Here is a 23,917-nt window from a genome sequence, read left to right as displayed (position 1 = left end):
GGTTATAAGAAATTATCCATCTAACATAGATTTTCATTGTACTTTAGGAGAGATTCTGATTATGGCGATTTTTTGTCAGACTTCTTATCTCCTGGCCTTCATATGAAACAAAGAACTTCCATCATCTTCAGAGAACTGGTTGACTGACACTAGCCTAGGAAAACATTGGTGTGACCTCTATATAAATCCCATATCATACTTAATATCTCAGCACTTAAATCATACTAGTTATGCTGCATGGCATTTATATACGTGCCACTTATGGATATTCATCTCGGATATAAAATGCTTATGATCTGGCATTTATAAGAATTAACAATTCTTAGATTTTGATGTAAGTTTTTAAAGACAAAAAAATCAGTCAGAAAAAGTGCTACTAGACTCCTCTTGTCCCAAAGGTGCTTTTTCAAAAGGCAACTGGGCTTAGTCTTTCCTTAAAAGATGTTTCGGTTCTCATCCAAGAAGCTGAACGGAAGAAGCTTTTTGGTTAAGAAGCAAAATGTCTTCAAAGAAAAACCAGAAAGTCCAGCTGCCTCTTGAAAAAGCACCTTCGGGACAGCCATGAACCTGGATTTCTGAGAATCTCCACAGATGTTTAGTCTCCTCTTGATTTTTGTAATCACAAATTAACACCATTGTCTTTGAGAAATAGCAGTAAGAGTTTCACTCCTTCAAATATTTGAATAAAAAACTTGAGATATGCAGCAAGTAATTCGTTCCTATTCTACGTTTTCACACATTATTCTTACTTAAAGGATTTCATGTTGCTTATTAAAGCATTTTCCCTGCCTTACGCCATGACAGACTACCTGTGGCCCTTAAAATCTGGTCACAATTGACCAGAACAGCAAAGTTCCTAGGATTCTGAGAGGCGAAAGATATTAAAACTCTATTTTAAGGACTGAAATAGAGAGATTAGTTTAAAAAGGCAAATGTTCAAACAGCCCCTGCCAGATCTACCAGCTTCAGCTTGGTGCCTTGCCAGCGTTCTGCCATTAATCGGGAAGAAAGGGGCAGAAACAAATAGTCAATAAAACTATTTATGATGTATACCTTTATGATGGGAACTTGGGACACTTAAGGAAGTGTCTATATGTGATGTAACACACTTTGCACCTCCAATGTTATCCCTGGTCCCATCATGACACATTTGCTGGTAACAGATGATTCCACATATAAAAGAGTATTTATTTGCATAGTAGAGAGAGCAGGTAGGTGTATAACTCAACATTATCCCTAGACTACCAGTACATAATTATATTCACAGTACAAATAAATCGGTATACATTTAAGCCTAGTATCTCTACCATTCGATGGAACACAGAATAGAAAATAGAAAAATTGGCAAGGTGAAGTCTGCTCTACACAAGCTACTGATTTGTGCAAAACAGCCACACGTTGGCCAAGTTTCACAGCACGGCTCCGGGTTAGTGAGAGGCTTGGCACTGCATGCCGTCGGCAAGCCGGTTATAATTGGGAGTGTAGGAAGAGATTGCCACTCGCAAACAGTCATCCAGGTGTTTGTCCGTCATCCGAGTTCTGTTCTTTGACTTGATAAATCTCCGTGTCGAGAAGACGGACTCGCACTGGTAAGTGGACCCAAAGTAAGACTTGATCTTTGCAGCCGTCTTCCTCAACAGAGGGAATTTTTGGGCGTCCACCAGGTTCCAAAAGTTGGCATGGCTCGAGTTGGATTTGAGAAGGATGTCGTTCTGAAGGCCCACAATCTCCATCTCGACCTCTTCCACCAAGGCCTGGCACAGTTCCCCGATGGCCACGGCTGTCTCCGCGACATCGATCGGACTGAACGGGTTTTCAAAGAAGGACACCACCGGCTCGATGCTGGTGAACTGCTGGAAACGGGCGTGGAATTGTTCCTCCAAAGTCTCGAGGTAACCCACAAAGGGCGCGTTGTTGAAGTCGCTGTCCCCGACCACTTGCTTCATGGAAGGGAAGGGAAGGAGGGACTTCACCTGCAGGTGCGACTTCCACAACCTCAGTTTGCCTTTGAAGGAGTGGACCGAAGAGATCATGCCGGAAAGATGCTTATCATTTCGATGCAGCTCAATATTCAAACTGTTGAGTTCTTGCATCAAGTCAGCAAGGAAAGCTAAATCCACCAACCAGAACCGGTCATCCAGCTGTTCCACGTACTGGTCTTTAGTTTTTAAAAACGCCTTTATTTCATCCCTCAGGGTTAAAAACCTGGCAAGGACTTTGCCTTTGCTGAGCCACCTGACCTCTGTGTGCAAGATCAGGTCCCCGTATTCCGCGTCCACATCCTTCAGGAGGGCTTTAAAGAGCCGATGCTGCAAAGAGACGCCGCGGATGGAGTTTATGATTTTGGTAACCACGTCCATGACGTGTTTGAACTGCAGCACTTTGGCACACAGTGCCTCTTGGTGGATAATGCAGTGATACGAAATAAACTTTGGGAAAGTTTCGTCCTTTTGGCAGTGAGCAATGAACCCGTCCATGCTGCCCACCATGGCGGGCGCCCCGTCGGTCGTGATGGAAGACAGTTTATGAAGAGGGAGGTTGGTTTCGGTGGCGTAGTGTCTGAATGTCAGGAAGATATCCTCGCCCCTCGTTTTCCCTTTCAAAGACAGGATTTTGAGGAGCTCTTCCTTTACCGCCAGATCGCTAAAGACGAGCCTGACGATCATGGCCAGTTGGGATGTGTCGGTTATGTCGGTGGACTCGTCCAGCTGCAGGGAAAACCAGAGACACTTCTGCAGGTCGCTTTGCAGCTGGTACTCCAAATCGTTCGAGATGGATTGGATTCTACGAGAAACGGTGTTCCCGGACAACTGGAGTTTTTGTATGGCGGTCATGATCTCTTTCTTATTGGAGAAGCCTTCGAAAATCGAGTCGGCCGCTGTCAGGAACACCTCTTTCAGCAGCTCGCCGTCCTCGAAGGGTTTGTTTCGTTTAACCAGCAAACTGGCGATTTTGAAAGAGGCGATGGTGGTGTTCTTGGAGTGGACCACGGGTTTGGTGTAGACGGTCAGCTGGGAGGCAAACTTGGACTTCATCTCTTTCACTTTCATTTTGCGAAGCTCGGAATCGAGGGGGTAGTTTTTGGTGAACGTGCCATGGTTTCTCTCAAAGTGCCGCTGGACGTTGTGCTTCTTGGCCACCGCGACCGTGGATGAGCAGATTAAGCACACCGATTTGCCGTTCACGTCCATGAAACAGTACCGTTCCTCCCATTCTTTATGGAACAGATACGTCCTTTGTCTTTTACGGGCTGGCTCGCTTATTTTGGCAACTACAAAGAAGACGAGAAGTAAAAAGAGGATAATTCAGCACCTGCTCGTAAGCAAAGACATTTTTAAAAGATTTGTTAAAAAATTATACTCTATAAGCAGATGATGCGTTGGAGTGTAGTCTGGATTCCCGAGAGGGAGGGGCTCCCTCCCAGAGGTCAAGCAGAGCTTGGAATGCCTGGTAGGCAGGAAAAAGGTCAAAACAGACCGGGGTGAAATGCTCTGAAGTTTGCTACCTGTTCGCTTGGCATGCACAAGTGCAATATGCACCAAATGCGTACTTTGCGCACATGCACACTGCAGGCACCAACGCGCAGTGCTGAAAAAGGAGAATTAAGAAGCCTTTTTGAGTCTTCAAAGATAAGTAGAACAGCGAGGAGGGGGCAAACAGCTGTGCTGCGTGATTTACATTCGCTAGAAAGCAGGATTCTCTGCTTTCTAGTGAATATAAATCATGTGGCACAGCTGATCATCGGAAATACCAGTTGGGCTGAACTGATAGCATTTTTTTTACTTCTGGTTCGGGCGAACCGGTCCGAACTGGTAGCATTTTACCCCTGAAACAGACCCCTCCTAGGAGTTCACAAGATATATCTCTAGTTATGCAGATATTAGTGCTTTGGTCTGGCAAGATTCTGTCTGTAGGCAAATAGCAATAAAGAAACTATTCAGAACGACTCCAGGGGTCGTTCTTGGTTCTTAGGGGCCTGACATAGCTGCCATCTTGTCTTTCAAACCCACCCACCCCCATCCATCACTCATTTATGGCATTCCATGCTCAGTAAAACCAGAACATTAAAAGGAACTCCTTCCACATGCTATACATATATATGCTTTCTACCCAAAGAATTATAAACATGTTCTTAACACCAGATTTAAACACCAGAGCCATGATGACACAGTGGTTAGAATGCAGTACTGCAGGCTAACTCACTGCTCACTCCAGGAGTTTGATTCTGACTGGCTCGAGGTAGACTCAGCCTTCCATCCCTCCGAGGTCGGTAAAAGGAGGACCAGATTGTTGGGGGCCAAGATGCTGACTCTGTAAACTGCTTAGAGAGGGCTGGAAAGCACTGTGAAGCGGTATATAAGTCTAAGTGCTATTGCTAAATAAGCAGTGACCCAGCATTTGGCACTTACTATTCATTTTTTCTATTTTTTCTTGGACTGCATTTTGATGGAAGTTGCTGCTCTGGGAAGCGGGGCACTCATTCAGCTCCATCATCCTTTTCCGATTTGGTACCGATTTTCTCCTCTGTTTCTCCCTCTTTTTAATGCCATCTCCTTCTGGCAGCCCCACCAATGAGTCTCCTTTTCTCTCGACTGCCCACTTATCGGCTTCTGCAGTGAACACAGGAAGCTAGTAAAAACTCTTTTGGGAAACAAGAGGCACTAACCAAATCCAGTTAACGCAAGCTGTAATTCAGGATTGTCTTCCATATTGGTAAATATGGTATGATTTCATAATGGGTGAAAGAGAGCAGCTTACCAAAGGCAGCCATTAGTCCGCCATCTTGCTCCACGGCTTGCTTGCGGAAACCTTTCTGGTCAGGATCTGGCAGAATCCCTTCTTTCTCAGTGACCTGGACTGCCACATCCTCAGTTGTCACTGTGCCCTGAAAAGAAGAACAGAAAGTTGTGTCGCTAGCAAAATTCAATGGCTAGTTTACAAGCGAGGTGGAATCATGATTAGGATCCTGTATTCGTCTGTGGGAATAACATGGAGGAACGAGGGGAAGAGATACAGGAGGAGGAGGCGGCCTCACCTGCTGTTCTGACCTAGGCTTCCTTAGAAAGTATACAGCACAATCTTAGTCCCGGCAAACCTTTTTAATTCATACGGCTGTGAATTATTGTCATTCCCAGTCCAAAAGGCTTCTCAAACAGTCTTGCAGGGGAGTGTTTACAAACACCCACCTTATCTCCCTTGGAATGCTGCCAGAGAACTAATTGCCAAACGCAGGGCAAGGCCAAACTTGGCACAGAGTCAAACAGAACTTTCCAAAGCTTGAACCAACCAGATGAACTAATTGCTTCCTGCAAAAGCTCACGATCCATTCGCTTCTCTTTTATGGGAGGGGCCTTACTCCCAAGTCAACCCCTTTTTCTTAACTGTTCATGTCTTCTGTCAGCTCTGCGCATGCGCACACTGGGAACAGGCTCACACTGTTCTTCTGCCTCGCTGCTGTCAGACTCCGGAGACTCCGGAGGCAGCAAAGAACTACCAGATAGCCTTGGCCCCCTCTCTGCCTCTGACGCAGAGCCCTCGTCAGAGGCTTCCCCAGACTCCAGGACTGGCCCACGTTCCTCCCCAACCTCCTCACTGTCCGAATCTGCTGCCAGCTCTGCTGACTGCTGGCGGGCCACACCACCTGCCTAAGGGACCAAGAAAGAAACTGAAATAGGATCAGCTCTAATATATCAGACTGTGAAATGTGACTGTGGGAGATTTGAGACTTACATTTTAGCCCTCCTAAGTGACCCAGACAAGGAAACACAACCATATGAATTAAATCCTACTTTTATTGTAAGGCTGTGTTAACAGAATCTTGTACAGGTTGTCCTCGATTTACAACAGTTCATTGAGTGACTGTTTAAAGTTACAACGGCACTGAAAAAAAAGTGACTTATGACTGTTTTTCACAATTATGACCACTGTAGCATCCCTATGTGATGAAAATTCAGACGATTGGCAACTGATTCATATTTATGACCATTGCAGGGTCCCAAGATTATGTAACCCCTCCTTTTGCGACCTTCTGACAAGCAAAGTCAATGTGGAAGCCACATTCACTTAACAACCATGTAAGGACTTAACAACTCCATGGCAAGAAAAGTAACAACATGGAGCAAAACTCACTCAACAACAGAAATTTGGGGCTCAATTGTCATAATTTGAGGACTACCTGTACTTTACTTTCTTCCTGTTATACAGCTGTGGGCTCCTCTTCCTTTTATCGGATTGTTCCCTAGGCAGCATTTAGTTTACTTTACTTTACTTGATTGTCATTGCAAGGAATGCAAGGAAATTAAATGCCACCTTCAGTGTACGTTATAACTATAAAAATAAAACATAAACACACATCCTTCACATGCTATACAATTGAATTGAAAACCCCTGATATGGCATTAATATTGCACTATACAGTAGAATTCAATATAGTTACTGCTCTGGGACAGAAGCTGTTTTTCAGCCTATTTGTCCTTGTTTTTATTGTCCTGTACCGTCTGCCAGATGGTAATAGTTCAAAAAAAAAAAAGATGCCCAGGATGAGATGGATCTTTAAAAACGTTTTGAGCTTTCTTAAGGCAGCGGGAGCTATAAAGCTCTTCCAAGGAGGGGAAGAGGGCAACCAATCCTCTGAGCAATGACATTGACCCTCTGGAGCGCTGTGCTATTTGCCACTGTGGTTTGCCAATTGGCAAACCATACACAGGTGCAGTAAGTGAAAATACTCTCTATGGTGCAACGGTAGAAGGCCCTCAGCATTTCTTCTCCTTCCTCAAAGTCATTCCCACATTCCAAATCTCTGCAGGCCCAATGCAAGATCTTCCTAAAACACAGACCTCCAACAGATATGAAGCATGAGAAGGACAGGCAGGGAAGCTGAGCGAAGAATCAAAGCAATCGACTTGCAATTCTCTCTATCTCTCTTTCTCCCCACAAAACAACCTTTTCCCCCTACCTGAGACTGTTGTGCAGCTGTTATGTCTGCTCCGCCACAAAGAAGAGAGGTTGACTGGGCACGTATCACCGACATCATTCCATCTCCTGGAAGAAACCAAAGGTAAAAATATAGGCAGTCCTTGACTTACAAAACAGTTCATTTAGTGACCGTTCGAACTTACAACGGCACTGAAAAAAAGTGACTTAGGGCCGTTTTTCACTCTTACTGTAAAATGATTGGAGATCTATCTTTGACTCAGAAGACCTATAAAAGTACAATATTTTTCAGAGTATAAGATGATCCAGAGTATAAGGAACACTGTGATAAGAGTTGAGGGCTGTTTGTAAATTGAAACAGTATTTGCTGTGTGAGCAACAAGGAAGGAGACAACAAAAAAGCCTGGGCGTGGCTTAGCTCAACTGTTCTAAAGCTGCATGCTGTGCTGATCTCTGAAACTAAAACTGAAACTCCTCTCCTCTGCTTGTGTTTTGCTTGTATTTACTACCACGTTGGAAAACCTGCTTTTGGTATTGTATATTTACTTCATTTGTTATATTATATATAAAGAGAAGTTATTGAATCCTGCTGAATCAGTTACTTGTGTGTGCTTTCTGGATGTGATTGCTGCTGCAAACTCTGACAGTCCTTGCAGCAAATAGCCAACAGCCAGATCAGCTTCAGGACATTATTGCAACCTGATTCAGCACAAGCAGCTGATTGGTGGGTGGATCAGCCTCCCGGAATACCCCCAATCAGCTGTTCCGGGTTGCAGGGATTGTCACAGACCATCGCCTCCTCTGTGCCTTGCATTTTTGGCTACATTCGGTGTATAAGACGCACCCAAATTTTCATCCTCTTTTAGGGAAAAAGTGTGTCTTATACTCCGAAAAATATGGTAGATCTTTAGAATCCTCAAGAAGAGAGAAAAGCAACCTGTTGATCCTTACCTTGTAGGATGGACGTTCCGTCACTTTCATGTTTCATCCACCTTCGCAGAGCGCTCTGTCGGGCATCTGAGGACGTCTTGAATAGTTCAGGAAAGTTGGGGCCCGATTCTGTATACTGAAACGTAGAACAAAGGGTATGTGTGTGTGTGTGTGTGTGTGACATGGTTAGGAACCCCACCACATGTACAAACGCAGAAACAGATAACCAGAAAGTTCTGAGCAATTGAGGAGAAGGCCCCTTGGATCGGGACCAAACGTTTTACCTGCTGTTCTTCTTGTTTCTTGTCCTCGGCCTGGGTCAAGAGGAAAATTTCAGCCAGGGCTACAGCTTGGGAACTGGTCTCTGCTCCACATTCTCGGACCCACCTCTGCATCTCCGGAGGAATGACAGCTAAGAATTGCTCCAGGATGAGCATGTCCAAAATCTGGTTCTTGGTGTGTTGCTCTGGTCTGAGCCACAGATGGCAGAGATCGTGGAGCTTCTTACAGACCTCCCGAGGCCCCTTGGCATCCTGGTAGTGGAACTGCCGGAAACACTGACGATGGACCTCCGGACGGAGCCCCCAGTTTTCTCCACTGGTCCCTGACTTGATGGTCTCAGGGTCCCTTCCAGCTTCTGGGCCAGCTGTATTTTGCTCATCCATCCTTGAGATATTTTCCCGAACAGGACAGACGGCCTTCCTAGGCTGTCAATTACAAGCTGCCAAGGCAATGATGGCTCTGATTGATGATGGCTACCAAGTTCTGCAAAGTCAAGACCATGTAGTGTCATTGCAAAGTTCTTCTTTCTTCTTCCAGCATTTTCCCAGCCAAGGTTGGGTGGCTCTCAAGGAACCAGAGGAAATCCCTGCTGAACGAGCCTCTCCCTTTTATACATCCAATTTTTTCATCTTTTCATTTATTTATTAGGTACGCCACACAGCACTCATTCCCAAAGGATTTTGTAGGATGGAGTAAAGGGCTCTCAGCACTGGGAGACAACAAGGCAAACTCTCAAACCGTTTTATCCTGTAAAAAAAGGGATGGTCCAACCTTGGAAACTTTTAAGACTTTTGCGGACTTCAACTCCCAGAATTCCCCAGCCAGCATCCTCCAAAGATGTGATCCAGTTTTAAGGGCGAGACTTTGCCTTAGTCCAAAACCACACAACTTCCCATCTGCCTTCACAGAGTGATTGCAACCCCCTTTCCCCTCTAAACAAGATTACATTCAATGTTCAACCATTCATTTAGTGACAGTTTGAAGCTTTCAACCATTCCTTTAGTGGCTGTTCCAGTACAATGGCACTGGAAAAAGTGACTTTATGATTGTTTCTCACACTTAACAACCGCTGCACCGTCCTCATGGTCACATGATCAAAATTTGGAAGTTTGGCAACTGGCTTAGATTTATGGCGGTTGCAGTGTTACCGGAGGTCCTAGGATCCCGTTTTGTGACCTCCAATGGCCAGATTCACTTAACGACTGTTATTAAATGCATGCAACGCTTTACTTAACAACAGTGACATAGGATAGTCATCCAACGGGGCAAAACTCACTTAACAACCGTCTCGCTTAGCAACAGAAATGTTGGCGAACTCGATTGCGGTCGTAATTCTAGCACTACCTGTCCTTTTCTACAGGATCCAAGATGGACTACGGTGGGCTGCCTTAAGACAGAAGAGCTGCAAAAACGAATGGCAGCCCACCTCCCACCCACTCCCCATACAAAACAGGCATCCCCCTGGCGGTTCTTTCCATGGGACATTTGCTCTTTAAAGAGCCTCCCCCACCTCACCCCATGCACAAGAGAGAGGGGGGCTGCAATGCCCCCCCCCACGCGTGGCAGGGGAAGGGAAGGGCTCCCCTACCTGCCTTCATTGTTCTTTCTTTCTCTCGTTGAACAATACCTGGATGCTGACCTCCCCCCTCCCCTTTTGGCTCTGCAGAAGGAAGGAAGCGCCAGGACAGCAGGACGAAGAGCCCCCTCCCCACCAGCAGACCCCGCCCTGCCCTTTTGGTTTTGCTTCTTTGTAAAAGGGGGGGAGAGGAGGTTCGAGCCTGGGCATTTCCCCTCCCGGGCGAGGGAATCCCACCACCCACCGTCTCTGCAGCCCTGGGGAGAGCCCGCTCTCTGCAAAGCTACGGTGCAGGGGGCTGCAAACTCACCCAATTGTTCCCCCCAAGGGGCTCTGCAATGCAAAGCTCTCGAGCAGGGGGAGGAAAAAAAAGGCCACTCCCCCTCCCCCTTCGTTTCCCCACCCACCCCCGTTGGAAAAGGCGGAGCAGGAAGAGCCCTGGGCGGGAGGATCGCTTGCAAGGGAAGGACCCCCCCCCCAAACTCCACTTTCCTGCCCCCAATTCGCTTCCTCTCTAGGAGGTTGGCTCGTTTCGTTTAACCCTTGCAAAGCCACCAAAACGGATCGGGGCCCCCCGCCGCCCTTTTTGCAAGCGGCCCAACCAGGATGCAGGCGAAAACATCTGGGCACCGCTGGGCGGGCGTGGCCAGGCAAGCATGCAAACTTGCAAAGACGTGCCAAGTTGCAACGGGAGGTTGCACCGCTGAGTGCATCTTCTGCTTCTCATCGGGGGGGGGGGGAGGAGAGAAATAAAAAGCCCTCCCCTCCCCCGCAGCAAGATATTTCCCCTCCCCCTTCCTTCCCGCTGCAGGGAGGCGCCTTGCCTCGAAAGCGTGAGCTGGGTTTCGCTGCGGCACGGGTTAAAACCAGCGACGGCTGAGTTCCTAGAGAGGAAGAGAAGGCAACAAGGAAGAAGAAAGGGGAGGAGCCTCTCTAGGATACGGGCTCCTCCCAGCAGGTGGTTTGTGGGAGGGGGGAGGTGAAAGGGAGGCGGTTGCATGGGCGCTTCTGCAGGGTCGGAGCTGCTGCTGGTGAGCCCCGGGGATTCTGGGGGGGGGGGAGAAGGGCGGCCTGGGGCTGCAGGGGAGGCGGCCCAGGAGGTGGAGGAGACCCTTCCCCAGGCTGTAGCCCTTATGGGGGGATTGGGGGGGGCAGGGGGGCTTTTCAGGTTAACCCTGTATTGTTTCTTGGTTGGGGGGTGGGTGGGTGGGTGGGGGAAGGGAAAGAGCCTTGGTGGCGCAGCAGACTAAAGCGCTGTTAACTAGCACCAGCTGCCTGCAATTACTGCAGAGTTCAAATCTCAGCCTTCCATGCCTTGCACGTGCCCTGCACGTGTGCAGAAATGAACAGGTTCAACCCTTGCAATTAAACAAAAGGAAGAATCCTGACTGACTATAATATATGGGGTTTATTTCATCAACGGTTAAGAGAATTAAATAGGAAAGCAAGGTATTATAAAATTCAATGAGTTAAGAAGAGAAATGTTACAATAATTAGCACTGTTAATTAGCACTTTGCCTGCCTGCAATTACTGCGAGTTCAAATCTCACCAGGCTCAAGGTTGACTCAGCCTTCCATGCCTTGCACATGCCCTGCACGTGTGCAGAAATGAACCGATTTAACACTTGCAATTAAAGAAAAGCAAGAATCTTGACTGACTATAGTATATGGGATTTATTTTGTCCATGGTTAAGAGAATTAAATAGGAAAGCAAGGTATTATAAAATTCAATGAGTTAAGAAGAGAAATGTTACAATAATTAGCACTGTTAATTAGCACTGAGCTGCCAGCTGCCTGCAATTACTGCGAGTTCAAATCTCACCAGGCTCAAGGTTGACTCAGCCTTCCATCCTTCCGAGGTAGGTAAAATGAGGACCCGGACTGTGGGGGCAATAAGCTGACTTTGTATAAAAAAAGAACACTGCTCAGGGGGGGCCAAAAAGCCCTACTAAGCAGGTATATACAAAAGTATGAAGGCTATTGCTTAACGTATTGTAAGCCACTCTGAGTCTCCGGAAAAGGGCAGCATATAAATCAAACCAATAAATAAGGGGGCCTTGAAACGTGGCCAGAAAAGCTGCCTCCCCTCGGTCTCCCCTTTGCATAGCAATTCTGATGGAGGCTGTTCCTGGAGGTTTAAAATCAAGCATGCCCAAAATATTAGAATGTGCAGAAATGAACAGATTTAACCCTTGCAATTAAAGAAAAGGAAAAATCCTGACTGACTATAATATATGGGGTTTATTTCATCAATGGTTAAGAGAATAAACAGGAAAGCAAGGTATTATAAAATTAAATAAGAGAAATGTTACAATAATAGATATGTGAAGTATTATGTATTTGTATTAATATAAATAATGAATACAGTGGTACGTTTAAACTGTTATGGCACAAAAAAAATTGTACCCAGACGACACACTGTTTAATGAATGATGAAATGTTTGTATTAAAACAAAACTTTAAAAAAAATAAAAATAAACCATGCACGCCCAACCTTGGTCACTTTAAGACTTCAGTTCCCAGAACTCCCCTGCCAGGATGGCTTGGCTAGGGAATTCTGGGAGCTGAAGTCCACAGGTCTTAAAGGGGCCAAGCTTGCTCCCTCCTCCATGGTTTAAATCATACAGAAGAGAACCTGATGTTTCTCCCAAAGCTGCTTCATATGTTACGGATGCATATTTTGTATATAAGTCAGTGACCATCTTCCTTTTTCTTTTTTTTAGAGTCACTTGCATTTTGAGAAAGTTGTGCGTTGCAGAGATGTGAATTTTGCTGAATCTTGAGCAGAGTTCTTAACCGTCTAGTTATGGAAGAGAACTGTGGGGTTATGAGCCCTATCGGTAAGTCTCCCAATTTTCTGAGGTTTAAGAATCAGAATGCTTTGCACAAGCTGTTTCATGACTACTTCACATTTCTTTCTTTTGGCGTACCAAAAGATTATACGGCATGGCTAATTAAAACATTTGTTTTTCCTAGTAATGCAATTCTGCAGTCATTGGTTACAATAATCGAATGTCAGCTCATTCAGTTATTCAACAGTAAGAACTATCATGAAATCTCAGAAATTGGGATTTAAGAAGCACTTTTTCTGACGTTTCTGAATGGCCCAGAAATTATACCAGTGAAGAATTCCTGCTCTATTATTTTTATTAAAAGAGAGAAAAAGGAAGAGATACTGTAAATTTTGCCTGCCAAAACATAAAAACTCAAAGATTGATAGTGTGACATCTGAAATTATTCTGATGGTGGCATTATTATAAAATAATGACCCCTTATCTATATAAATAAAAATGTAAATGTCCATTTGTACATAACCACACATCTCCGAAAGTTCTTCACCGATTGCTTTCAAATTTTGACACAACGTGGCATTCGATTACGGGCGTGTTTTTATATACCTATATTATATACATGTCACACCTGTGACAGGTAAAAACATGGAAAACATTGAAAGACATTGACAAACATTGAAAAACAGCGCCACCTGCTGGACGTAAAACCAACACACCAACATTTTACCACATGAATTTTGAAAATTAAATCACAAATTTTTCACTAGGTATAATTCCAAAATATATCAACAAAAAAATATCAGCAGTCCAGATACAGAAGACTCAGGTAGCACATACATTTACATGTTTAAAAATGCTATAAAAATTGTTGCTCTGTTCTCTGAGGAAACATACTACACCACAGCTGCAGTTGTGTTTTTACTGAATGAAATGTCTAAAAATGGGCATTTGCACATATATACCTGAATCCTTATAGGAAGCACAGATGAAGGGAATTTTGAGGAAAAGCAGACTGGTTATGAAATGTCACTCCATCAATAATTTCCAGGATAGATAAATCACTTAGTAACAAATCTTGGCAATGCCATGAAAAAAAATGAACATTTTACCACATGAATTTTGAAAATTAAATCACAAATTTTTCCATAGATATAATTCCAAAATATATCAACAAAAAAATATCAGCAGTCCAGATACAGAAGACTCAGGTAGTCCTCGACTTGCAACAGTTCATTTACTGTCCATTCGAAGTTACAACAGTACTGAAAAAAGTAACTTATTGCCGTTTTTCTTGCTTATGACCATTGCAGCATCCCCATGGTCATGTGATTTACATTCAGCTGCTTGACAACTGACTTACATTTATGACGGTTGCACTGTTCCTGGGTCATGTGATCACTTTTTGCAACCTCCTGACAAGCAAAGTCAATGGAGAAACCAGATTCACTTAACAACAGGGTTACTAATTTAACAACTGCTGTGATTCACTTAACAAATGTGGCAACAAAAAAAAGTGGTAAAATGGGGCAAAACTCACTTAAGAAATTTCTCACTTAGCAACGTAGATTTTGGTTTCAGTTGTGGTTGTAAATTAAGGGCTACCTGTATTAAAGATTGATTGGATTCGATTGGAAAGATTTTAAAGAGCTCAAAACCAGATAAGAAAAATATAGTGCTACAAACATAGCAACAGAAACTTAGATATAGAAATTCATAATTCTATAAAATATAAATGGTTGTAAATTAAAGTAATGGGCTCTAGCTTAAGATAGGTAGGAGAGTAGAAACAAATATATTGTTAACATAACATGCTGTGGTGCGGAGAGCTGCGAAGGCCTGGACTGAAAAGGTAAGGGCGATGGCGGAGGATGCAGAAGAGGCCAGGACAGAGACAGAGATAAACAGAGAGAGAGGGAGAGAGCTACATAGAGAAATACAGAGAGATGGGGGGGGAGGGGAGAGAGAGACATACAGAGATACAGAGAGAGGGGGAGAGACATAGAGAGATACAGGGGGGGGGAGAGAGACATAGAGATACAGAGGGAGAGAGAGAGAGACAGATACAGGGGGTGAGAGAGACAGATACAGAGGGAGGGAGAGATACAGAGAGAGGGGGAGAGACAGAGATAAGAGGGGGGAAGAGACAGATATAGAGAGGGGGAGAGAGAGACACAGAGAAATACAGAGGGGGGAGAGAGATAGATACAGATGGGGAGAGAGAGAGAGAGATATATAGATGGGGAGAGAGGGAGACAGAGAGATATAAAGAGAGGGGGGGACACGGAGGATTTTGTGGTTCCCATTGTTTTTTAGCAACCGGGTCTCTGCCCTAATCACCAGATGGGTAGGCGTGGCTCGGGGGCTGTCATATGACTGATGGAAGTGAGTGACGTCGAGTTGGCCACGCCCACAAAATGTTCGTGGAGAGTTTGGAACTTCAGCCTCGCTCTTTTAGCCCAGCGGAAGCACCAGACTGGGCCACAGCAACGCGTGGCCGGGTACAGCTAGTCTTTGAAATAAAAAAAGAGAGAACAGCGGAAATCTCAAACGGTAGACAAATCCAAAGTATTATTTTCCTGTTTTCATTACAGAAGTTGGCAGTTCAGAGATGGAGAATAAAGAAGAATCGTGTGTTTTGGACGGAGAAAAGAAGGGAGGTAAGAAAAGGGAGCCTCAGAGAACGAAAACCCAATTAAACCAGATGAGGAAAAGCGCATCTCCCTCTCTGGGCAAAGATCCTCCTGGTCAGCTTGCCAGTCTGGGAAAAAACAACAAAGGGAATGAAATGAATTCCTTCCTTCAGCGCCAGAAGAGTTTCCATTCGGACTCCAACCTCATAGCTCATTGCACCAGCTACGTCAAGGAGCAGCCGTTTAAATGCGAGAAGTGCGGAAGGAGTTTCAGTTTGAACGCACACCTCAGCGCCCATCGAAGGATGCACACGCAGGAGAAGCCCTATAAATGCTCCCAGTGCAGCAAAAGCTTCAGCGCCATGACCAGCCTCACCAGTCACCAGAGGAGCCACACTGGAGAGAAACCCTACAAGTGCTCGGAGTGCGGCAAGAGCTACAGTTCCAGCACCAGCATGGCGTATCATCAGAGGACGCATCGCGGGGAGAAACCGTACAAGTGTTTGGCGTGTGGCATCGGCTTCAGCTTGAGCACGAGCCTCATTTCTCACCAGAGGATTCACACGGGCGAGAAACCTTACAAGTGCTTGGAGTGCGGGAAGAGCTTCCGGGTGAGTACCAGCCTCACTTCCCACCAGCGCATTCACACGGGGGAGAAACCCTACAAGTGCTTGGAGTGCGGCAAGAGCTTTTGCGTGAGCACGAACCTTACGTACCACCAAAGGACGCACACGGGGGAGAAACCTTACAAGTGCTTGGAGTGCGGGATTAGCTTCTGTTTGAGCACCAGCCTCACGTACCACGAAAGGATCCACACGGGGGAGAAGCCTTACAAGTGCCTGGATTGCGAGATGAGTTTCCGACGGAGTTCGGATCTCAACACCCATCAGAGGATTCACACGGGGGAAAAACCCTACCAGTGCATGGTGTGTGGGAAGAGCTTCCGGGTCAGCTCCAGCCTCACTTCCCATCAGAGGACCCACACGGGGGAGAAACCGTACACCTGCTCGCAGTGTGGGAAGAGCTTCAGCAGAAGCACGCACCTCAACGCTCATCAAAGGACCCACCGGGCAGCAGCCGTGTGAATCCTTAGTCTGGGTACACCTGAAAGCAGATCTCATTGAGGAATTCACTCAGAGACAACCCCCTCCCCCCAAAGTGCTTCGAATATGTGGAACAAGATTAATTTTTAATGGACCATATTAATGTTGAGTGATGTGGTGACCTAGAGGTGGAGCTTTCGCCTCAATCAGGAGGCTGTGAGTTCGATCCTAGGTAGAGGCAGATATTCCCTTTTCTTTGTCCAGATGTTTTAGTACTTGGTTTTTGTGTGTCACTTTCATTCTGTAAATGTTGAAGCTGGATTAAAACTTTGCATAACTTGGGTGCTGAGTTGTTATACAAGTGGCAAATAAAATCTTTAGTATTGTCCATTGTTCCTCAAACACATGCTGAAACATACTAATTCTGTCTCCAGAGAATTCAACTGTTATCCCCATGTCACAGCCTTCCTCTCTGGGGTGAGATTAAATGGCTGGGGGTGGGGGTAGAGGGGTCACGATTGGTCACACTGCTTGCTTGCCTAAATGGGCAACTTCCAGGATGCAGGGCCACCGCTGGGAATTCTGGAAAATAAAATCTGCACATCTGGAGGAAGCCAAGTAAGTAAGTGCTGTCCTAGTACAGGACCAGAGATGTTACTTTAATCTCTGCTAAAACTATGTATTAATCTCTTGATATGATCCTACTTATCTTCTATAGGTAGATGTTTGACAAGCTGTCTTTGTGAATTATGAGATAAGGGCAGTGGTGGGATTCAGCCAGTTTTCACCACTTCGGGAGAACCGGTTGTTAACTTTCTGAACAGTTTGGCAAACTTGTTGTTGGAAGAAATCATTAGGGCAGAGAACCGGTTGTTAAATTACTTGAATCCCACCACTGGATAAGGGGCACATATTTTTGAGAAGCTGGGGACACAGCAGTTCTTCTCCATTACCTCTGAAAAATCATGGAGCACAGGCAGAGTGTGCCTGAAAATTAGTAAAGGGATTACAGTAGGGGTTGTTCCTATCTTCAAAAAAAGGGTGAAAAGAAAAATTCAATCAATTTGGTGTTGATCCTGGGCAAATCCTTTTAGTAAATTCTTAAGCAGTCAGTTTGAGTGCCTTTAATAATACTAAAGCATCTTGATTGACAGGAGTGCTGCTCAAGAAAAAAATTGTCAGTCCTATAATTAGAATTTTATAACCATTTTATGAATTTTGGCCATAGGAGTGCAATACACTGTGGGTCTTTATTTTGCAAAGCATTAGATCAGAGGTCTTCAAACTTGGCAGCTTTAAGACTTGTGGACTTCAACTCCCAGAATTCTCCAGCCAGCTATTCTATGCTGGCTGAAGAATTCTGGGAGTTGAAGTCCACAAGTCTTAAAGCTGCCAAGTTTGAAGACCTCTGCATTAGATAAAGCAGGGGTGTCCAATCATTGCCACTTTAAAACTTGTGGACTTCAAATTCCCAGAATTCCCCAGCATGCAATTCCTCAGCATGCAAAAAGCAGCTGAGAGCCTTGGGGGAACCCCAAGATATATATATTCTAAAACCCGATGAATAGGATTTGCTTGGTTGTGGATTTGCTGCATTATATCTAACCAATACTGAATCAACAAATCAAAGTTAATTACAAACATTGCTTAGCTGATACAGGAACACAACCAAATTCTTATTTTATTGTACATGAAGAGTCGGTGTATACAACACTTACCTAGAAGACACAGGTATTTGAAATGATAACAAGTTAAGCTGTTGTTTCTATATATTTATTGTAAAAGTGACAATATGGAAATGGCTTTAGATGGCACCTCTTGGAGTTTTGAAGTTCATCCCTACAGTGGGCTGTGTGACCTGCAGGTTGGACAGGCTGCCAAAGTCCTGCGAATAGAAGAGAGCCGAGATAAACTTAAGTAGATCCCTGAGCAAGAGCTGAAAAGATCTTTTCATTCAGGCTAAACTATCTACTTGAAGCCACTTGGGTGATCTTTGAGGCTCAAATATCCTCGGTGTGCAAAACACAAATGGAAGCTTTTGCAATCATCATGTATTCAAGTATTCTAGAGATTTGCGAAGAATTTTTCTTTGCTTTATCCCCTATATCTGCCTGGCTTTTAAACACCATGCTACATCATAATACTGCTCCCCCACCCACCCCCAACCTTTCAGAACTAGCACCAAGTGGGGTGACTTTTTTGGGAGGGCGGGGCGGAGGGCATCTTCATGTCTTGACTCCCGATGACTGCCTGGATAAGTTCATGCAGTTTTATTGGCAACATTTTCGGAAGTGGTTTGCCATTTCCTTCTTCCTAAGTGTGCAAGGGTGGGACTGGCCTGAAGTTACCCAGCTGGCTTCACGCCAAGGTAGAACTAGAACTCACGGTCACCCAGTTTGGTGCTCTTTATCACCCCACCACACTGACTCCCCTGGCTATTTTATTTTCACTTAATCTGCAGACCCTCACATCAAAAGCCAATTTAAAAAAACAAAAAAAAAACAGCCACTTGGCCTACAGAAAAGCAATTCTGTGGGCAGCCATGCCAATGCCCTACTTACCAGCAATTTCAACATTTCCTTGGTATCTGGATCCACTTCAATGATCTCCTGATCCAGGGCAGAGACCTGAAGAAGAAAGAGGCAACGATTGACTTGGTTGTAACAGAGACCAAAGAATTATGAGTCAAAACACAGCCACTGTGTGATGTATACATTTATCATAAACCCCCTTCCTGCAAGCAGCCTGAGATTGTCAGCAAGATGCTTCAAGAAATATGAGCAAGAAAAGGAGTTAAAAGCATCAGCCAAAACTATCTGCAGATTCAACTCTGGCATGTTTACAGCCTTCCCTAACCTGTTGCCCTTCGGATATTTTGGGGACCATTTTCAGGAACATCAGTTGGTATCAATAGTCCTGATGAATAGGAATGTTGAGGCCCCCTAATCCTAAAACTTTTGGAAGAGGGAAATATGTTGAGGAAGGCTGACACACAATATCAGAATAAATCTGTTCTCCATAAAAACTACTGTTAAAGAGTGAAGCACTGGGCATCAAATCCAAACAGCTCCTCAATAAGGTTACATATTCATTTGGGGTATCCTTTATTCTCAGATATTCCAACCTGCAAAGCTTTAAGAACAAAATGTACCTATAGCTAGTAACTGCAAATACTTCTTAATAATTCTGGAGCCCCAAATTTAGAAACTTAACAGAATAGCCTTTCCACCACTGAGTGAAATTTGGGGTCTCAGAGAACATGCAAAATACCTCCCATGGAAGCTGCTCAAAAGGTAATTTTCTGCCCACATTTGCCAAAGTAGATTGCAAACAGAAAGTATTATGGCTCTTCTTTCCCACTTAAATACTATTAACAGGAAAAAAATGACCTCCAACTTTTAGTCACTCAGGAACGACAAACAAACAAAAAACAAACAAACACCAAACTAGCAGTTACAAAATAGAGACTTCAATTAGACTTAATTTCCTAAATACCATGTTTCCCCAAAAATAAGACCCTGTCTTATATTTTTTTGAACCCTGAAATAAGCACTTGGCCTTATTGCCACGTGCTCAAAAGCCCGATTGGGCTTATTATCAGGGGATGACTTATTTGGGGGGAAAACAGGGTATATCTAAGGAATTGTATCAGGACAGCACCAGATTCAGGTAGATAAATAATCCAAAATATCTTTGAGCACCTGAAAATATCTCCTAAATTTATTCTAAAATTCTAAAAAAAATAATTTAGAATTATTCTAAATTACAGATATTTTTTTTTTTTTGGTTTTACTTCCTGTCATTTTTGTTCATTATCTTAATTTTGACCTTAATAAAAGTAGAGTAATTTTACCTGCCTTGGCTATTGTCTTTAGGGCTAAACAACTACAGCTTTAAATAGTCGGGCTCCTACCGCAGCAAGCCTATTACTTTGTAAATCATCAGAACAGAAAGAAATCAAGACTATATGAACAATATTTTACAAATCTTTCTGTCAAGGGATAAGCCACACAGAAAGGCAAATGCATTGTTTTGGAACACAGCAGGATATAGTACAGCAAGGATGCCCTTCTGTTCATGAGGAAAAAAAGCAATCAAAACCCTGATTAAGACTTCCAAAATCAAGAATGGGCTAAATGAAACCCATGTCTGAAAAGCTCAGGGTTTGAAGGAGATGGCAAAGAGGCCCCACAAACACGGGAAATGCTTTCAGGCATTCTCTGCCTGCACTATCAATGACAAAGGCCACAGGTGGAGGCCTTCATCACTTTCGAATGCAGGCTCAGCTCATCATCCCTCCTGGAGACAGACATGCAGGACAAACCCCCCCCCCACCTCTGCATTAGAGAGCCCCAAATTTCTGTTGCTTAAGGAGACGTTTGTTAAATGAATTTTGTCCCAATTTTACCACCTTTCTTGCCAGTTTTTTAAGCGAATCACTGCAGTTGTTAAGTTAACGACACGGTTGTTACGTGACTCTGGTTTCCCCGTTGACTCTGGCAAAAAGGTCGCAAAAGGGGACCACATGACCCTGGGACACTGCAACCGTCATAAATAGGAGTCAGTTGCCAAGCAGTTGAATTTTGATTATGTAACCATGGGGATGGTGTAATGGCCACAAAAGTGAAAAACGTATGTTTTTCACACTTTTTTGCATGTCCTTTTTTGCACTATAGACCTGAATATGCTTTTATTTAAATTTAAGACATGAAACCTCTATGAAGCTCATCTGAGATATAAAACTTACCTCTGGGACGTAGTTATCCCTTCTTTCTCTTTCCTCTTCTTGTAGTTTGATAGAGATACCTCTGACTGGCCCTCTCTGAATGCGTTTCATCAAATGGGTGACATACCTGTGGAGAAGAACGGGGTGGAGTGGGGTGTTTAGTATATTTCACTGTGATTTTTTTTCTCCCCCTAAAAACCATCAGGCAATTAAGCGAAAATCTCAGTAAGCTCTGAACTGACTCAACAAAACTCAGCCTTAAAAGTTTCAAGTATAGGACAATGCCAAAGTTGAACAAAGCTGTAATGTCTGTTCGAACCACCCAGTTTTCCATAATGTCTGAAAAGCTCAGGGTTTGGTAGGAAATAAAGGAATCCGCCAAACACGGGAAATGCTCTCAAGAATGCTTTCCCTGCATTATCAATGACCAGGCCACAAATAAGACCAAAATCACTTTCGATGCAGGTGCTGCTGCTTAATGAGCAGAATCCAGATTTAGAATGACCGCATGAAGTCCCATCAGCAACAATTCCTACCCAGCGATTTTGTTCCGCAGTTTCTTGCTAGGGATGATGGCGATTTCCTCACACACTCGCTTGTTTGTGTGGAAGTCATTTCCCAGGCGAGTATAATATTTTTCAATGATCACCCGTGCCGCTTTTTTCACCGTCTTGGTACGGACGCGTCCCTAAGGAGATCGAAACAAACAAACAAATGAGCACATCAAGGAATGAAACCTTTTGAATTTTGCATAAGCCCCGAGAAATTTGAAACCAGGGATGGACCAAACCAGTATCTTCCAGGCTTCACCTCCCCTTGTAAAGTCCTTGGGAGTGAAAAGCCTCGGAAATTGGCTCGGAAGGCTATTGCTGAGCACATTGTAAGCCGCCCTGAGTCTCCGGAGAAGGGTGGCATATAAATCAAATTAAAAAAAAAAAATCTGCTTTTGTGGATGACAAACTGGACTATAGTGTTTCTTTCCTAAGAAAGTCTGCAATTTTTAGAAAAAAATATTTTTCTAAGGTGCTGATGAGTCAATACAAGATGCTTGCATCTACTTCCATTCGTCTTTTGGCTGTATTGCTTAAATTATTAAAAGGGATTAATTGTCTTAAATTGTTTTAAAGTGTTTATGGTTTTGAACCCCACCTGTGCCTGATGACAGAGTTCACAAGTTGCACTAAATCATGATAGGATTGGACTGCTTTTGGCTACAAACTACAGTTTATAAGGCTGAATGCAACACCTGACCCCAAAGTGTATGGCAGGGAAAGTTGAGAAACAAAACAGCTAAGAATTCTGCTGCTTTTATCCCCCAGGCCATATAAACAGAGTTAGGCAACCCGGCATTACCATTCACACACAGTGACAAGCCAGGCTAGAAAAGGCAGGTGTGTTACGTCCCAAAAACTATCGAAGGGTTATTAATTAACCAGTAAAATAGTTTGCCTTCAGAAGTTGTGGGTGCTTCATCATTGGAGATTTTAAAGAAGAGATTGGGCAGCCGCCTGTCTGAAATGGTATAGGATTTCCTGCTTGAGCAGGGGGTTGGACTAGATGACCTCCAGGGTCCCTTCCAGTGCTATTCTGATAGATTGAGCACTGGAGGTTTTTAAAGACGAGACTGGGCAACCACCTCTGTGAAACGGTACAGGGTCTCTTTCTTGAGCAGGGGGTTGGACTAGATGACCTCCAGGGTCCCTTCCAGTTCTATTCTGATTCCAATTTACCATTTCACACTGCGGGTGAACATCCGACGGCAAAAGACACAGAGCTAGTTGACCCTCTTCCCATGCAGACGCATGCAGTTTGTTTGTTTATTAATTTATTATTTATTTATTTTTTATTATTGATTGATTGATTAATTATTGAATTTCTATACCGCCCTTTTCCCTGAGGACTCAGGGCGGTGTACAGCCAGAATTAAAAAACATGCAGTACAAATATTAAAAAACAATTAAAAGATACATAAATTTGGCCCAATTAAAACTCACTACCAATTAAAACATTTAAAAATTTCTTCTTAAGCCAGCCCGGCTTGCTTGAAAAAATGGGTTTTAAGGGCGATGGGAAAGGAATCTTTACCTGTTGGATCTCTGCCTGCCAAGCAGCTTTTCAAGCAGCAAAAGGAGGGGGGGGAGGCGGGCGGGCAGGCGGGAGGGTCCAAAGCGATGCCTCTTTTCCCTCCTCCAAAACGGAGGGGCGGAGGACCCCCGCCCCCCACAGTCCCAGATATGGCCCCTTAAAGCCCCCGTAAGCCTCCAGAGCCCGCACGGCCTAGCTTTTCCCACGCAGCCTCCACCACCGCAGCCATTACTGCGGCGGGGGGGAAAAAACGGGGCACCCTCCTCATCCCCCGGAACAGCCCAGGCCGGCCGTTAGGATCGATTCTACCGACGGGCCTACCGACACCCCTCCCGGACGCCCCCGAGACCGCCCCGCATTTCCCTCCCAGCGCCGCCGCCGCCACGGATGGCCCCGGATTGCACCGTCTCCCCTCTCACCATCTTGGCGGCTGCCGGTTGGAAAGGGAGCAAAGGATCTTGGGAAAGGAACTACAAAGGTCGGTCTGGAAGAGGCAAGCAAGCGAGGCGGACTCGCGCCTCTCGTGGCGGCCCCCTGGCGGCCTGGAGGACCGCTTGTACAGGCACAGAGTCCAATGGGTTTTGATAAACTTTTCGCTGTTGTTTTGATTTTTGGATAGAAAGGCAGCACTGATGGGCTTCTGGCATTCAGGAAAGGGGCAGAGAGTTGTCCCTGCAAAGAAAGAGAAATAAAAGAATAAGTAAAATAAAAGGGCCTTAAATTCAAATTCAAATCTTTATTGTCAGTGACCAGGGTGAGAGTCATCCGAATATCATTCACCGAATATCATTCACCACTGTGGGCATATTGTTATTCCTAATCTCTTGATGGAAGAATTTCAATATTTTATGGGCTCTGGATAAAGATTTTATCATTCAGCAATATTCTCCTTTTTTGGAGGGGTGGAAGAGGAGGAGGAG

General features: G+C 44.6%; 3 protein-coding genes and 2 non-coding genes across 9 annotated transcripts; 1 reads left to right on the top strand and 4 right to left on the bottom strand.

Annotated features, from left to right (window-relative positions):
- Positions 1-1,167: 1,167 nt before the first annotated feature.
- LOC117674568 (protein FAM200C-like) lies at positions 1,168-10,212 on the bottom strand. The gene is made up of 7 exons (XM_034432630.3): positions 10,032-10,212; positions 8,148-8,892; positions 7,885-7,999; positions 6,956-7,041; positions 4,759-4,885; positions 4,410-4,610; positions 1,168-3,271 (listed from the first exon to the last, which is right to left on the bottom strand). Exons 2-7 carry the CDS (start codon positions 8,526-8,528, stop codon positions 1,428-1,430), a joined length of 2,754 nt encoding a protein of 917 aa, XP_034288521.2. The 5' UTR covers positions 8,529-8,892; positions 10,032-10,212; the 3' UTR covers positions 1,168-1,427.
- Positions 10,213-10,304: 92 nt separating this feature from the next.
- Positions 10,305-16,574, top strand: LOC117674569 (uncharacterized). Of its 5 annotated transcripts, none has more exons than XM_087877932.1 (4): positions 10,374-10,679; positions 12,445-12,561; positions 15,105-15,170; positions 15,317-16,574. In XM_087877932.1, the coding sequence occupies exon 4, from the start codon at positions 15,449-15,451 to the stop codon at positions 16,226-16,228; it is 780 nt and encodes a 259-aa protein (XP_087734058.1). In that variant the 5' UTR covers positions 10,374-10,679; positions 12,445-12,561; positions 15,105-15,170; positions 15,317-15,448; the 3' UTR covers positions 16,229-16,574. The 5 variants fall into 5 exon arrangements, with proteins under 5 accessions (XP_034288523.1, XP_087734058.1, XP_087734057.1 ...); XM_087877931.1 differs by having other exon boundaries at positions 10,549-10,752; XM_034432632.3 differs by having other exon boundaries at positions 10,305-10,679; positions 15,105-16,574.
- Positions 16,575-17,943: 1,369 nt separating this feature from the next.
- Positions 17,944-23,524, bottom strand: RPS17 (ribosomal protein S17). The gene is made up of 5 exons (XM_034432633.3): positions 23,417-23,524; positions 21,449-21,600; positions 20,934-21,039; positions 18,748-18,813; positions 17,944-18,071 (listed from the first exon to the last, which is right to left on the bottom strand). The coding sequence occupies exons 1-5, from the start codon at positions 23,417-23,419 to the stop codon at positions 17,991-17,993; spliced, it is 408 nt and encodes a 135-aa protein (XP_034288524.1). The 5' UTR covers positions 23,420-23,524; the 3' UTR covers positions 17,944-17,990.
- On the bottom strand, positions 20,333-20,468 carry LOC117674600 (small nucleolar RNA SNORA71). The gene has a single exon (XR_004593898.2). It is a non-coding gene; the product is annotated as a small nucleolar RNA SNORA71 (small nucleolar RNA).
- LOC117674601 (small nucleolar RNA SNORA71) lies at positions 21,249-21,379 on the bottom strand. The gene has a single exon (XR_004593899.1). It is a non-coding gene; the product is annotated as a small nucleolar RNA SNORA71 (small nucleolar RNA).
- Positions 23,525-23,917: the final 393 nt, after the last annotated feature.

The sequence above is a fragment of the Pantherophis guttatus genome, chromosome 13 (assembly GCF_059756535.1).
Source record: "Pantherophis guttatus breed Tessera chromosome 13, ASM5975653v1, whole genome shotgun sequence".
In the NCBI taxonomy this organism is placed as follows: Eukaryota; Metazoa; Chordata; class Lepidosauria; order Squamata; family Colubridae; genus Pantherophis; species Pantherophis guttatus.
The sequence above is the reverse complement of the archived record's forward strand: the minus strand, read 5'-3'. Positions and strand labels throughout refer to the sequence as shown.